Raw genomic sequence first — 11,651 nt, forward strand, 5'->3', positions numbered from 1 at the left:
GTCTAAGGGAATCAATATGGCACCTCCTCCTCCCATATGTATAAATACAAATATACAGAGAAGGAATGTTCTGGGCACACAATAAGCTATACCCTCATACTGTACTGTCTAAGGGAATCAATATGGCACCTCCTTCCCATATGTATAAATACAAATATACAGAGAAGGAATGTTCTGGGCACACAATAAGCTATACCCTCATACTGTACTGTCTGAGGGAATCAATATGGCACCTCCTCCTCCCATAAAACAGCATAGTATCCCTCTGTACTAAGCACAATTCAGCAGAATATTAGGTTATAGTGGAACTATAATAGAAATAAAATGAATATTCTATCTATATATAATCCTGTAGGAGTAATAAAATGTTCTTTTGTCAGTCGAGCCGCACAGAACATTGATTGTGTCAGACTCAGGGATTATTGTGATTTACACACGAAAAAAGGAAATTTGCTGCTCAATCCCGGCCGTGAAATAATTTCAGAAGTTTGACTCACCCTGTGCGAAAAAAGGACATGAGTGTAAAGACCTGAGATTTATCTCGTTCAGGCTCAACCCCTACACAAGTGAATGTTGCAATTTAGCCAATAAATGTTTCGCACTCATCGATGGCGTCCGGTGTCTCGGGTGCAACTCCCTGAACCTGTAGCTTTGGGACTAATTCCAACGACATCCTGAAGCCGCACTCCTGGAATCAGCTGGTGCCGATACAACTTGGGTTTGTTCCATTAGCTGAAACAATGAATCCTAACGCGTTTTTTATCTACAGACACTTAATCATCAGTACCAGTCCAGGCTTTAAAGAAGACTTGTGCAACTAACAAAAACAACTCAAAGGGAACAGTAATCTATGTGCAACCATAAAAGAAACAACTCCCTGCAACCTCCGAAACCCAATGTCCAGGGAACAAAGCACAGTAACAGTCTCGGTATACCCCGTGCTGGGCATCTAATGATTTTCATGCGAAAGTCCCGATCTTCACAGCTCACTCCGCAGTCTCGGATTGTTATTGAAATGTCCCGACTTTCTCTTTGATCTCTTGCACTGGACAGCCAGAAAAAGAAACAAATTATCTAAAAATTAATTAAATAAGAGGCTTTTAGCAGATAACCCAGGATACATTGGCAGCTGCACTTAGATACATTTGTAACAGTTTAAGATAAGCAAAGAAATAATTGTAACAATTTAAGATAAGCAAAGAAACAATTGTAACAATTTAAGATAAGCAAAAAATAATTGAAACAATTTAAGAGAAGCAAAGAAACAATTGTAACAATGCAAGATAAGCAAATAAACAATTGTAGCAATTTAAGATAAGCAAAGAAACAATTGTAACAATTTAAGATAAGCAAAGAAATAATTGTAACAATTTAAGATAAGCAAATAAACAATTGTAACAATTTAAGAAAATCAAAGAAACAATTGTAAGAATTTAAGACAAGGAAGGAAACAACTGTAACAATTTAAGAAAATAAATAACTTGTAACAATTTAAGATAAGCAAAGAAACAATTGTACCAATATAAGATAAGTAAAGAAACAATTGTAACAATTTAAGATAAGCAAAAAATAATTGAAACAATTTAAGAGAAGCAAAGAAACAATTGTAACAATGCAAGATAAGCAAATAAACAATTGTAGCAATTTAAGATAAGCAAAGAAACAATTGTAACAATTTAAGATAAGCAAAGAAATAATTGTAACAATTTAAGATAAGCAAATAAACAATTGTAACAATTTAAGAAAATCAAAGAAACAATTGTAAGAATTTAAGACAAGGAAGGAAACAACTGTAACAATTTAAGAAAATAAATAACTTGTAACAATTTAAGATAAGCAAAGAAACAATTGTACCAATATAAGATAAGTAAAGAAACAATTGTAACAATTTAAGATAAGCAAATAAACAATTGTAACAATATAAGATAAGTAAAGAAAAATTGTAGCAATATAAGATAAGCAAAGAAACAATTGTAACAATTTAAGATAAGCAAAGAAACAATTGTAACAATTTAAGATAAGCAAAGAAACAATTGTAACAATTTAAGATAAGCAAAGAAATAATTGTAACAATTTAAGATAAGCAAAGAAACAATTGTAATAATTTAAGACAATCAAAGAAACAATTGTAAGAATTTAAGACAAGGAAGGAAACAACTGTAACAATTTCAGAAAAGAAAAAACTGTAACAATTTAAGATAAGCAAAGAAACAATTGCAACAATTTAAAATAAGCAAAGAAACAATTGTACCTATTTAAGGTAAACAAAGAAACAATTATAACAATGTAAAATAAGCAGTTAAACAATTGTAGCAATTTAAGATAAGCAAGGAAGCAATTGTAACAATTTAAGATAAGCAAATAAACAATTGTAACAATTTAAGATAAGCAGGTCTCTTGGGAGAACGGAGACTTGCAGTTTAAAGAGCAATTCATATTCATTAGCAAACCTTTAACAACACATAAAACCTGACCCTAAAACTGCCAGAAATGTGTTGAAACTTTCCATAGCCAGTATGAGGTACTTAGGGGGTGTGGCCATAAAATGGGTGTGGTCACAAAATTACACCATGCTATGTGCAACAAATTTTTTTGTCCCACTTTCTATTTTCCAAATGTTGGGAGGTTTGTACTCCAGCCACACAGTCACTACTCCTAGGTTACACCCCACATTCTCCAGCTGGACAGGGAGCCAGAGACCTGCAACCACTACTCCTGGGTTAGACTTCAGACATTGTAACAGTTTCTTGGTGACACTTGTGTATTTTGCTTAATCTCCTGATACCTGTGACCTGTACCCACTACTCGACGCGACGATTCTTCTTTGCGAAACGACCGATTTCAGCGCAGCCCGACCGATTCGTCAAATTATCGTGCGGTTAGTGGGATTCAAACGATCGTACATCTTACGATTTTTCGTCCGACATCTGCCAGGAAATTGATCGGCCAGGTTAAAAAATCTTTGTCGGTCCCAGTACAATCTATGGATGTTTGCAGGGCCAAGCAGGCAGCTCCCCTTTGTTTTCCTGGTAAATTGGTCGTTTTAGTTGATGGACAGTTCGAACGTTCGTACGATGGTTCTCAGAAGATCTTGGTCTCACGATGTGGATTGGATCTGTTGAAAATCTGTACATCTATGGCCAGCTTTAGCTTACACCATGAGCCTCTCCTAATAAATACATGTTTTATTATTTCTGGTTTTTTACTTATTTAGCTTTTTATTCAGCAGCTCTCCAGTTTGTAATTTCAGCCGTCTGGTTGCTAGGGTCCAAATTCCCGTAGCAACCACGCACTGATTTGAATAAGAGACTGGAATATGAATAGGAGAGGCCTGAATAGAAAGATGAGTGATAAAAAGTAGCAATAACAAGACATTAGATGGGGTCAGTGACCCCCGGTGGAAAGAGTCGAAAGAAGAAGAAGGGAAATAATTTAAAAAGTATGAAGAGTAAATAACAAAGACCAATTGAAAAGTTGGTGAGAATTAGCCAGTCTAGAAGTAGGAGGAAGTGTCCCTCGTTTCAGTGCAATATAATCAGAGGGACAGTAGGAAGGAAATGACAGTCCTTCTTCTCTTCCTTTATCTTTCCCACCAACACTAACGCAGTACTAGAGAATAACATGCAGCTCCTGTTCATCATGTCTGATGTTAATAAAGTTGAGTGAATCAGCACTTAGTCACGTGACGGTAGCGGCCGGCACATAGAATAGTCAGCCTTCGCTTTTTCTCTCTGGCCCCGCCCCTTCTCATTTGCTGATGTAGCCAGACCAGACAAACCAATCCCCGAGCGAAGTACTTGCTCTTGTTTCCGGCGCGTCCCCTTGTTTCTGAGTCAGACCGGAGTAGCGGATCGTGGAGCCGGCAGCATTATTCAGCAGTTAGTGGCAGTATGGTGAGTATCCCTGTGTCTGTGACTGAAGCCACTGCTTTACCCGCTGCACCGAATTAGCTCAGTTGGGCCCCGAGTTAACGCGGAAGTGACGTGTGGCGCCTCCAAGAGCTTCTGCAGCAGCTGCACTTGTGTCTCTTGTGTCTCTAGTTCTGTCTCGGCTCCTCCTGTCATTGGGGGACTACAACTCCCAGCACCCCCTCCTGACTCACCTTTAACCTTTCCCTCTCTGGCCCCCCAACTGTATCATTGTGCCCCCCACATTCATTTTCCCTTTTGTGTTCCCTCTGCACCAATGAGACACGAGCTGCAATTCTATATTCTCTTATTCTATGTACAGTTATTATATATTATATTATATTCTATGTATTATATGTCTCACCTGCACCTGAGACTGACAACCACTTCCCCCACAGATAGAAAATCATTAATATTTACTTCTAATTCCTCTCCCCTCATTCTTTCACTTTCACTTGTGACTCAACATCCAACAATTTATATCCTCATAGTTCCCTTTAACAGCAATTTACCCCCTACAAGTGTTTCCCAAACAAATTCTGCTCCTCTTCTCTGCACTGCTGCTTCTGACTCCTGATACAACTTCCCAATATCCATTCATTCCTCATTCTCACTGGGTTTATAGTTCTGTGTAACTGTCATTGTGTCTGTCCCTTTCTCTGCACTGCTGCTTCTGACTCCTGATACAACTTCCCAATATCCATTCATTCCTCATTCTCACTGGGTTTATAGTTCTGTGTAACTGTCATTGTGTCTGTCCCTTTCTCTTCTCTGCACTGCTGCTTCTGACTCCTGATACAACTTCCCAATATCCATTCATTCCTCATTCTCACTGGGTTTATAGTTCTGTGTAACTGTCATTGTGTCTGTCCCTTTCTCTGCACTGCTGGTTCTGACTCCTGATACAACTTCCCAATATCCATTCATTCCTCATTCTCACTGGGTTTATAGTTCTGTGTAACTGTCATTGTGTCTGTCCCTTTCTCTGCACTGCTGCTTCTGACTCCTGATACAACTTCCCAATATCCATTCATTCCTCATTCTCACTGGGTTTATAGTTCTGTGTAACTGTCATTGTGTCTGTCCCTTTCTCTGCACTGCTGCTTCTGACTCCTGATACAACTTCCCAATATCCATTCATTCCTCATTCTCACTGGGTTTATAGTTCTGTGTAACTGTCATTGTGTCTGTCCCTTTCTCTGCACTGCTGCTTCTGACTCCTGATACAACTTCCCAATATCCATTCATTCCTCATTCTCACTGGGTTTATAGTTCTGTGTAACTGATTACTGTCTGGTTATATACTCTTCAATGCTGCCTCTGACTCCTGAAACAATGTAGCAGAAGACAGTTGTGTTGGGCTAACTGGGTTGTAACAATGTTGTCTTTTCTCTCCTAGTTCCGCAATCAGTATGACAACGATGTTACCGTGTGGAGCCCTCAGGTAATAATGAATAGGAATGTTACTGTCAGAAGAATCACTGTTTAGTTGGCGTTTAATTGGGTCTGGGCAGTATGGTAGCTCCCATTGCTGGAGAATGCTATCCTCATATTGATAGTAAGTTTACAGATTGGTTGTAAGGTGTGAGTGTCCCTCACTCGCTTTTCTGTTGGGTTCTGCAGGGGCGGGTCTGTGTTCCTCAAATAGGAGTCACATGTTTAGAATGAAACTATTGCTCTCCCTTAAAGAGGTTGTTCACCTTTAAATTAACTGTTAGAATATCACTCTCTATATCAGACTGAGACAATTTGCTATTGGTTTTAATTTTTTATTATTTGGGTTTTTTGACTTATTTAGCTTTTTATTCAGCAGTTTGCAATTCAGCCATCTGATTGCTAGGGTCCAAATCCCCCTAGCAACCATGCACTGCTTTAAATAAAAGACTGGAATATGAATTGAGGCCTGAATAGGAAGATGAGTAATAAAAAGTAACAATACATTTGTAGCCTTACAGAGCATTTGTTTTTTAGATGGGGTCAGTGAAGAAAGCAAATAATTTCAGAACTATTAAAAATAAAAAATGAAAACCAGTGGAAAAGTTGCTTAGAATTGGCAATTCTATAACATACTAAAGGTGAAGCACCCCTTGAATCTGCGCAGAGAAGTTACTGAGAGTTGGTGCTGAGCATTTCTTTCCCCCCAGGGCCGTATTCATCAGATTGAGTATGCAATGGAGGCCGTGAAGCAGGGCTCTGCCACCGTCGGACTCAAGTCCAAAACTCACGCCGTGCTTGTAGCTTTAAAGGTAAGTCGATGGCATCTCCTGTAGGTTGCGGTAGGTCCCTTCAATTTGCAGCATCAGTGGGTGCAGCTCAGCCCTTCTCATTCCTCCTCCTGTGCTTGTCTATAGCTGCACTTTACTGCTGCCTCCATCAGTTACGGCAACGTTATAAATTCCCATCCCTCTTATTAAAGAGACAGGCTCTAAAGCATCACTTGTATTGGTCTAATAAGTGGTACATCTCTTACAACTCCCTAATTCCTTTTTGGACCCTCCTGTTGTTTCTGTACAGAGGGCACAGTCAGAACTGGCAGCTCATCAGAAGAAAATTCTCAATGTGGACAATCACGTTGGTATTTCCATTGCCGGTCTCACGGCTGATGCCCGCCTGCTGTGGTGAGTAAAGTGCTGTCCCGTTGCTGCCGCCCATAGATACCCACGTATAGTTAAACAACTGTTGCGCACCGCTGACTCTCTATTATTTTGCAGCAACTTCATGCGGCAGGAGTGTCTGGACTCTCGCTTCGTCTTCGATCGCCCCCTTCCAGTTTCTCGACTGGTCTCCCAGATTGGAAGCAGTATCCTTTCATTTCCCGGGAGTCTCGGTGTTGTCTCAAGATACAGCATTGTTCTAGATCCCAGACTTTTCTAGATCAGCTTTCTAGGGGTCTCTGTACCCGACTGGCGCCGCCAGACCTGAACACAGAATTGTGGCTTTTACATAGGAATCCACTATTTTGGATTCGGCTGAACCCCCGAATCCTTTGCGAAAGATTTGGCTGAATACCAAACCGAATCCTAATTTGCATATGCAAATAAGGGGGGCATTTTTTTTACTTCCTTGTTTGGTGACAAAGAGTCATGCGATTTCCCTCAACACCCCTAATTTGCATATGCAAATTAGGTTTCGGTTCAGCTAGGCAGAAGTATTTGGCCGAATCTGAGTCCTGCTGAAAAAGGCCGAATCCAAAATCGAATCCTGGATCCCTACTTTTAACCCCAGAAAAGGGGCAAACATTATTTTTGTAACTTTGTCTTATTTTTAGTGAACGTTTTCTTTTAACTGTAACCCTAGAAACCCAAATTCCAACTCAGCGTTACGGACGGAGACCGTACGGCGTGGGGCTGCTCATCGCTGGATATGATGTAAGGGCTTATTTCCCCTTTAGAAATGTTCTTGCTTTTACCCAGAGCTGTGGAGTCGGAAGCAATTTTGGGTATCTGCAGTCAAAAATGTTCTGACTCCTAATCGCTTTAAATACAAGCAGTGAAAATAATCAAATCAGATGTAAGAGCTTCTGTGAAGGAGGATACGGCAGAAGCCATTGGCAGTGAGAAAATGCCTTGTATGTTGTGTACTTGGAAAAGACGTTCGTATATAAAAGGAACAGTAACACCAAAAAATGTAGTGTTTTAAAGTAATTAACATCTAATCTACTGTTGTGTATAAAGTGTGAGTTTGCACAGATTACGTACAATTTTTGGTACAATGTACAATAATCGCATTATAACCCAATATCTCTTGTGTGTACAGGACATGGGACCCCACATTTTCCAGACTTGCCCCTCCGCCAACTACTTTGACTGTAAAGCGATGTCCATCGGAGCGAGGTCTCAGTCAGCGCGCACTTACCTGGAGCGACACATGTCCGAGTTTCTGGACTGTAAGTGAGCCAGTTAGGGAAACATTTGGGGGTGAATGCTTATTTACTGAGTGGCTATAAATGGGGGTACCACTAAATCCAAACAGCCTCTTGTATAAACCCTTTATATTCCAGAGTGGGGAGAGGCAGGATAGAAAGGAAAACTATTGAAGTTGTTAATGTAGATACACAAGTTACTTCAGGCTGATGTAGTGGGTTTGAGGGTGTGGCTAATATTTTAAGTTACCCTTTAAATTTCACTGTGAGCCTAAATGGTGATTGGCAGATTTGTGCTTTTGTTTCCCCATACAGGTAATCTGAGTGAGCTGGTGAAACATGGACTCCGTGGCCTGAGAGAAACCCTCCCTGCAGAGCAGGATCTCACTACTAAGGTAATCTCTCCCCGTCGCACCTTTAAATAGATATTTAAATTAGGGATGCACCAAATCCAGGATTCGGTTCGGGATTTGGCCAGGATTCTGTCTTTTTTCAGCAGGATTTGGCCGAAACGAATCCGCAAATTAGGGGTGGGAAGGGACTTTTTGCCACAAAACAAAGTAAAAAAAAATTCCCATTCCTGCCCCTAATTTGCATATGCAAATTCGTATTTGGATTCGGTTAGGTATTCGGGCAAATCGTTCGCGAAGGATTCGGCCGAAGCTGCAACTGAATGGATATTATTTCATAACCGTAACTAAAAGGCTGCCGGGAAATGTGATTTATCTCTTTTTGTTCCTCAGAATGTTTCTATCGGCATCGTCGGGAAAGACATGGAGTTTACCATCTACGATGATGATGATGTTGCCTCGTTTCTAGAGGGCTTGGAAGAAAGACCCCAGAGGAAGGTCAGTACCCCCCCACCAGTTGTCAGGATTAACGATCAGAGGCCTCTCTATAATCTCTGATACAATGGATCTGTCATGGGTGTTTTGTAACTGTCAGCCCAATGAGTTGTGTAAATGACAGTTAGGGTCAGGGCACACAGGCAGATTCGGGGAGTTTAGTCTCCGGGCGACTAATCTCCCCTAACTGCCATCCCGCCAGCTACAATGTTAATCACCAGCAGGGTGGCAGTCGGAGAGCTTCGTTTTCCGAATTAGCTCGAAGTTTTCTCGTGAGTCGATTTACATTTTAGCCTGGTGGGAAGCAGTTCGGGGAGATTAGTCGCTCCCGAAGAAGAGGAGATTTGTCGCAAGGCAACTAATCTCCCCGAATCTGCCTGACCCTAACTCGGAATAGGATTTATGTAAATGCTGCATTATAAATGGAACAATGTAGAAACTCCGTGGTGTAACTGATGGGGCAAAACCATCAGGGCAACTAGTTTTACATCTCGGCAGCTCCCTCTAGTGGCTAGAGCTCTTTTGTAAATGACTTCTCTCTTAGGGCTCTTACACATGAGCGTTCTGACCTGCGCTCCCCTGCGTTCTGTTTTTCGGCGTTCAGCCGCAGGGGAGCGCAGGAATAGACGCAAGTCATTATTTGAAATGGGGCTGTACTCACTCAGGCGCGTGTAGGCGCCGAACGCAGGAAAAATGCAGCATGTTGCGTCTGAACCTGTGTTCGGCGCCTACACGCGCCTGAGTGAGTACAGCCCCATTTCAAATAATGACTTGCGTCTATTCCTGCGCTCCCCTGCGGCTGAACGCCAAAAAAACGGAACGCAGGGGAGCGCAGGTCAGAACGCTCATGTGTAAGAGCCCTTATGTATGTTCTGCTGCTCCCGTCCCCACAGGACAGACATGGGGATAGAGCCTTGCGGATATCATGTATTTGGGAATACCCAGTCCTGTAGCACAGATACGCCTGCACATTCAACCTTATAACTACAGGAAAGATTGGTTGTATGTGTAATAATAATTTTATTTCTGTAGATATTTTAACCCAAATGTGTGTTTTTTGGCTGTGAGAGGAGAGCAGAGATAGGGGCGTCACAGTATAATTCATTTAACGAGGATAACTTCCCAACATTCCTATTTGCAGACTGCACCTGCTGCTGAGGAACCAGTAGAAAAGCAGGAGGAGCCTATGGAGCACTAAATTCCAAGCTTATGAAGGCCACGCCCTGACCCTGCCCCTGAGGATCTGATGAAACATATCTTCACTTGCAGATCTAGTCCTACGTACATAATGCTCTTCTGAAGAAAAAAAAAAAACAGTTTCAGGCATTGCCTTATATTTTGTATGATATTGTGTCTACGGTTGTAAAAGCCACTAAAAAAATAAAGGATTTTTTTTTTTCCTCTTCAGTTTGTTTCAGCGGTTTCATTCTACAAATAAATCCGTATTCATTAGTCAAGCAAAATAAACTTTACTTACACCATAGAAATTATATAAATTTTATTCCCTTCAGTCTGAGAATTCACAATCAAGGAGGCAGCAGCCATTTGTACACACTGGGGCTCATTTATCAAGACCGGGCATATTTGCCCACGGGCAGTTACCTCTAGCAACCAATCGGTGATCAGATTTTTGAAGGCAGCTGCAAGTAGGACAATGAATGATTGGTTGCCATGGGTTACTGCCCATGGGCAAACTTGCATAGTGTTGATAAATGACCCCTTATTAAGGCAAGTTTTGTATGATCTCGAAATCGTATTTATTATTTGTTGATGCCCATGCATCATGACAAAATGAGATGCGAGGAGGGGAGTAATATGTAGAAGTGCAGAATGGAAAGTTAAAGTCACTCCCTGCTCCCTCTCTGGGCCTAAGGCCTACGGGATAGAGGTGGTGCCCAATAAATGATTGACAGCTGAGATATTTAATAACTTTATAATTGATATGGATGTTTTAATTAAAAAAAAATTTGGGTTTCAATTTGAAAAGTTTTTTATGTCTGGGTGACAGGTCCCCTTTAATAAGAGTCCTAGACCTGTCCTTACAGTCATAGGACGGCGGTAACCAAGAGCCTCTGCCCTGAGGCCCAACATGATGGAGAAAGTAATGAAGCTGAGTGTGAGTTTCTGGGACTTGTAGTTCAGTCACAACTTTTTTTATTGGAGTTACTACCTGACTTAAACCTGAAAAATGTCAATGTTTTTAAAGGGTTTATTTACCTTTAAATTAAGGGGGTTATTTACTAAACTCCGAATTCAAAGATCAATTATTTTTTTTTTTTTTATAAAATTGGACTTTTTTCGGAATTTATTAAACCCCAAGGATGGAAAAGTCTGAATCTGAAAATGCAGCATCTCAGACCTGTCGAGGTTCCATATAAGTCAATGGGAGAAGTCGCAATTGATGTGCGCTGGGTTTCGTGCAATACTGGTAAAATCGTGAAAATTTGATGGAAAAATCCGAAAAAATTTTGAAAATCTGATTTTAGGGAAAATGTATTAATAAATAAGCGTTGAAAACGTGAGCGGATTTGATCAGAGTTTGTCGTAGGAAATATTGAGATAAATTCGGACTTTGATAAATAACCCCCTAACTGTCAGTATGATGTATAGATAGAGGGATATCCTGAAATAATTTGCAATTGTTTTTTATTTTTTATGGTTTTTGACTTATTTAGCTTTTTATTCAGCAGTTTGTAATTTCAGCAGTCTGGTTGCTAGGGTCCAAATTCCCCTAGCAACCACGCAGTGATTTGAATAAGAGACTGGGATATGAATAGGAAAGGCCTGTGAGTAATAAAAAGTAACAATAACATTAAATTTGTACCTTACAGAGCATTTGTTTAATAGATGACCCCCATTGGAAAGAGTCCGAAGAAAAATGGAAATAATTCTAAAACTATAAAAAAATTAAAGAATGAAGACCAATTGAAAAGTTGCTAAGATTGTGGAACATACTAAGAGTTAATTTAAAGGTGAACCGGCCCTTTCATAGAAGGGAAACGCCATAGAAATACACAGGAAGGTCTTTCTATTCCC

The 11,651-nt window shown here is 40.5% G+C and overlaps 1 protein-coding gene across 1 annotated transcript; it reads left to right on the forward strand.

The window, feature by feature from the left end:
• Window positions 1-3,848: 3,848 nt before the first annotated feature.
• psma1.L (proteasome subunit alpha 1 L homeolog) lies at window positions 3,849-10,022 on the forward strand. The gene is given in 10 exon segments (NM_001096533.1): window positions 3,849-3,893; window positions 5,308-5,352; window positions 6,053-6,154; window positions 6,423-6,526; window positions 6,620-6,708; window positions 7,206-7,276; window positions 7,665-7,794; window positions 8,086-8,165; window positions 8,514-8,618; window positions 9,757-10,022. Coding segments are annotated over 10 exon segments (786 nt in total). The 5' UTR covers window positions 3,849-3,890; the 3' UTR covers window positions 9,814-10,022.
• The last annotated feature ends 1,629 nt before the right edge of the window (window positions 10,023-11,651 follow it).

Source organism: Xenopus laevis, chromosome 4L (assembly GCF_017654675.1).
Source record: "Xenopus laevis strain J_2021 chromosome 4L, Xenopus_laevis_v10.1, whole genome shotgun sequence".
NCBI classification, from domain to species: Eukaryota; Metazoa; Chordata; class Amphibia; order Anura; family Pipidae; genus Xenopus; species Xenopus laevis.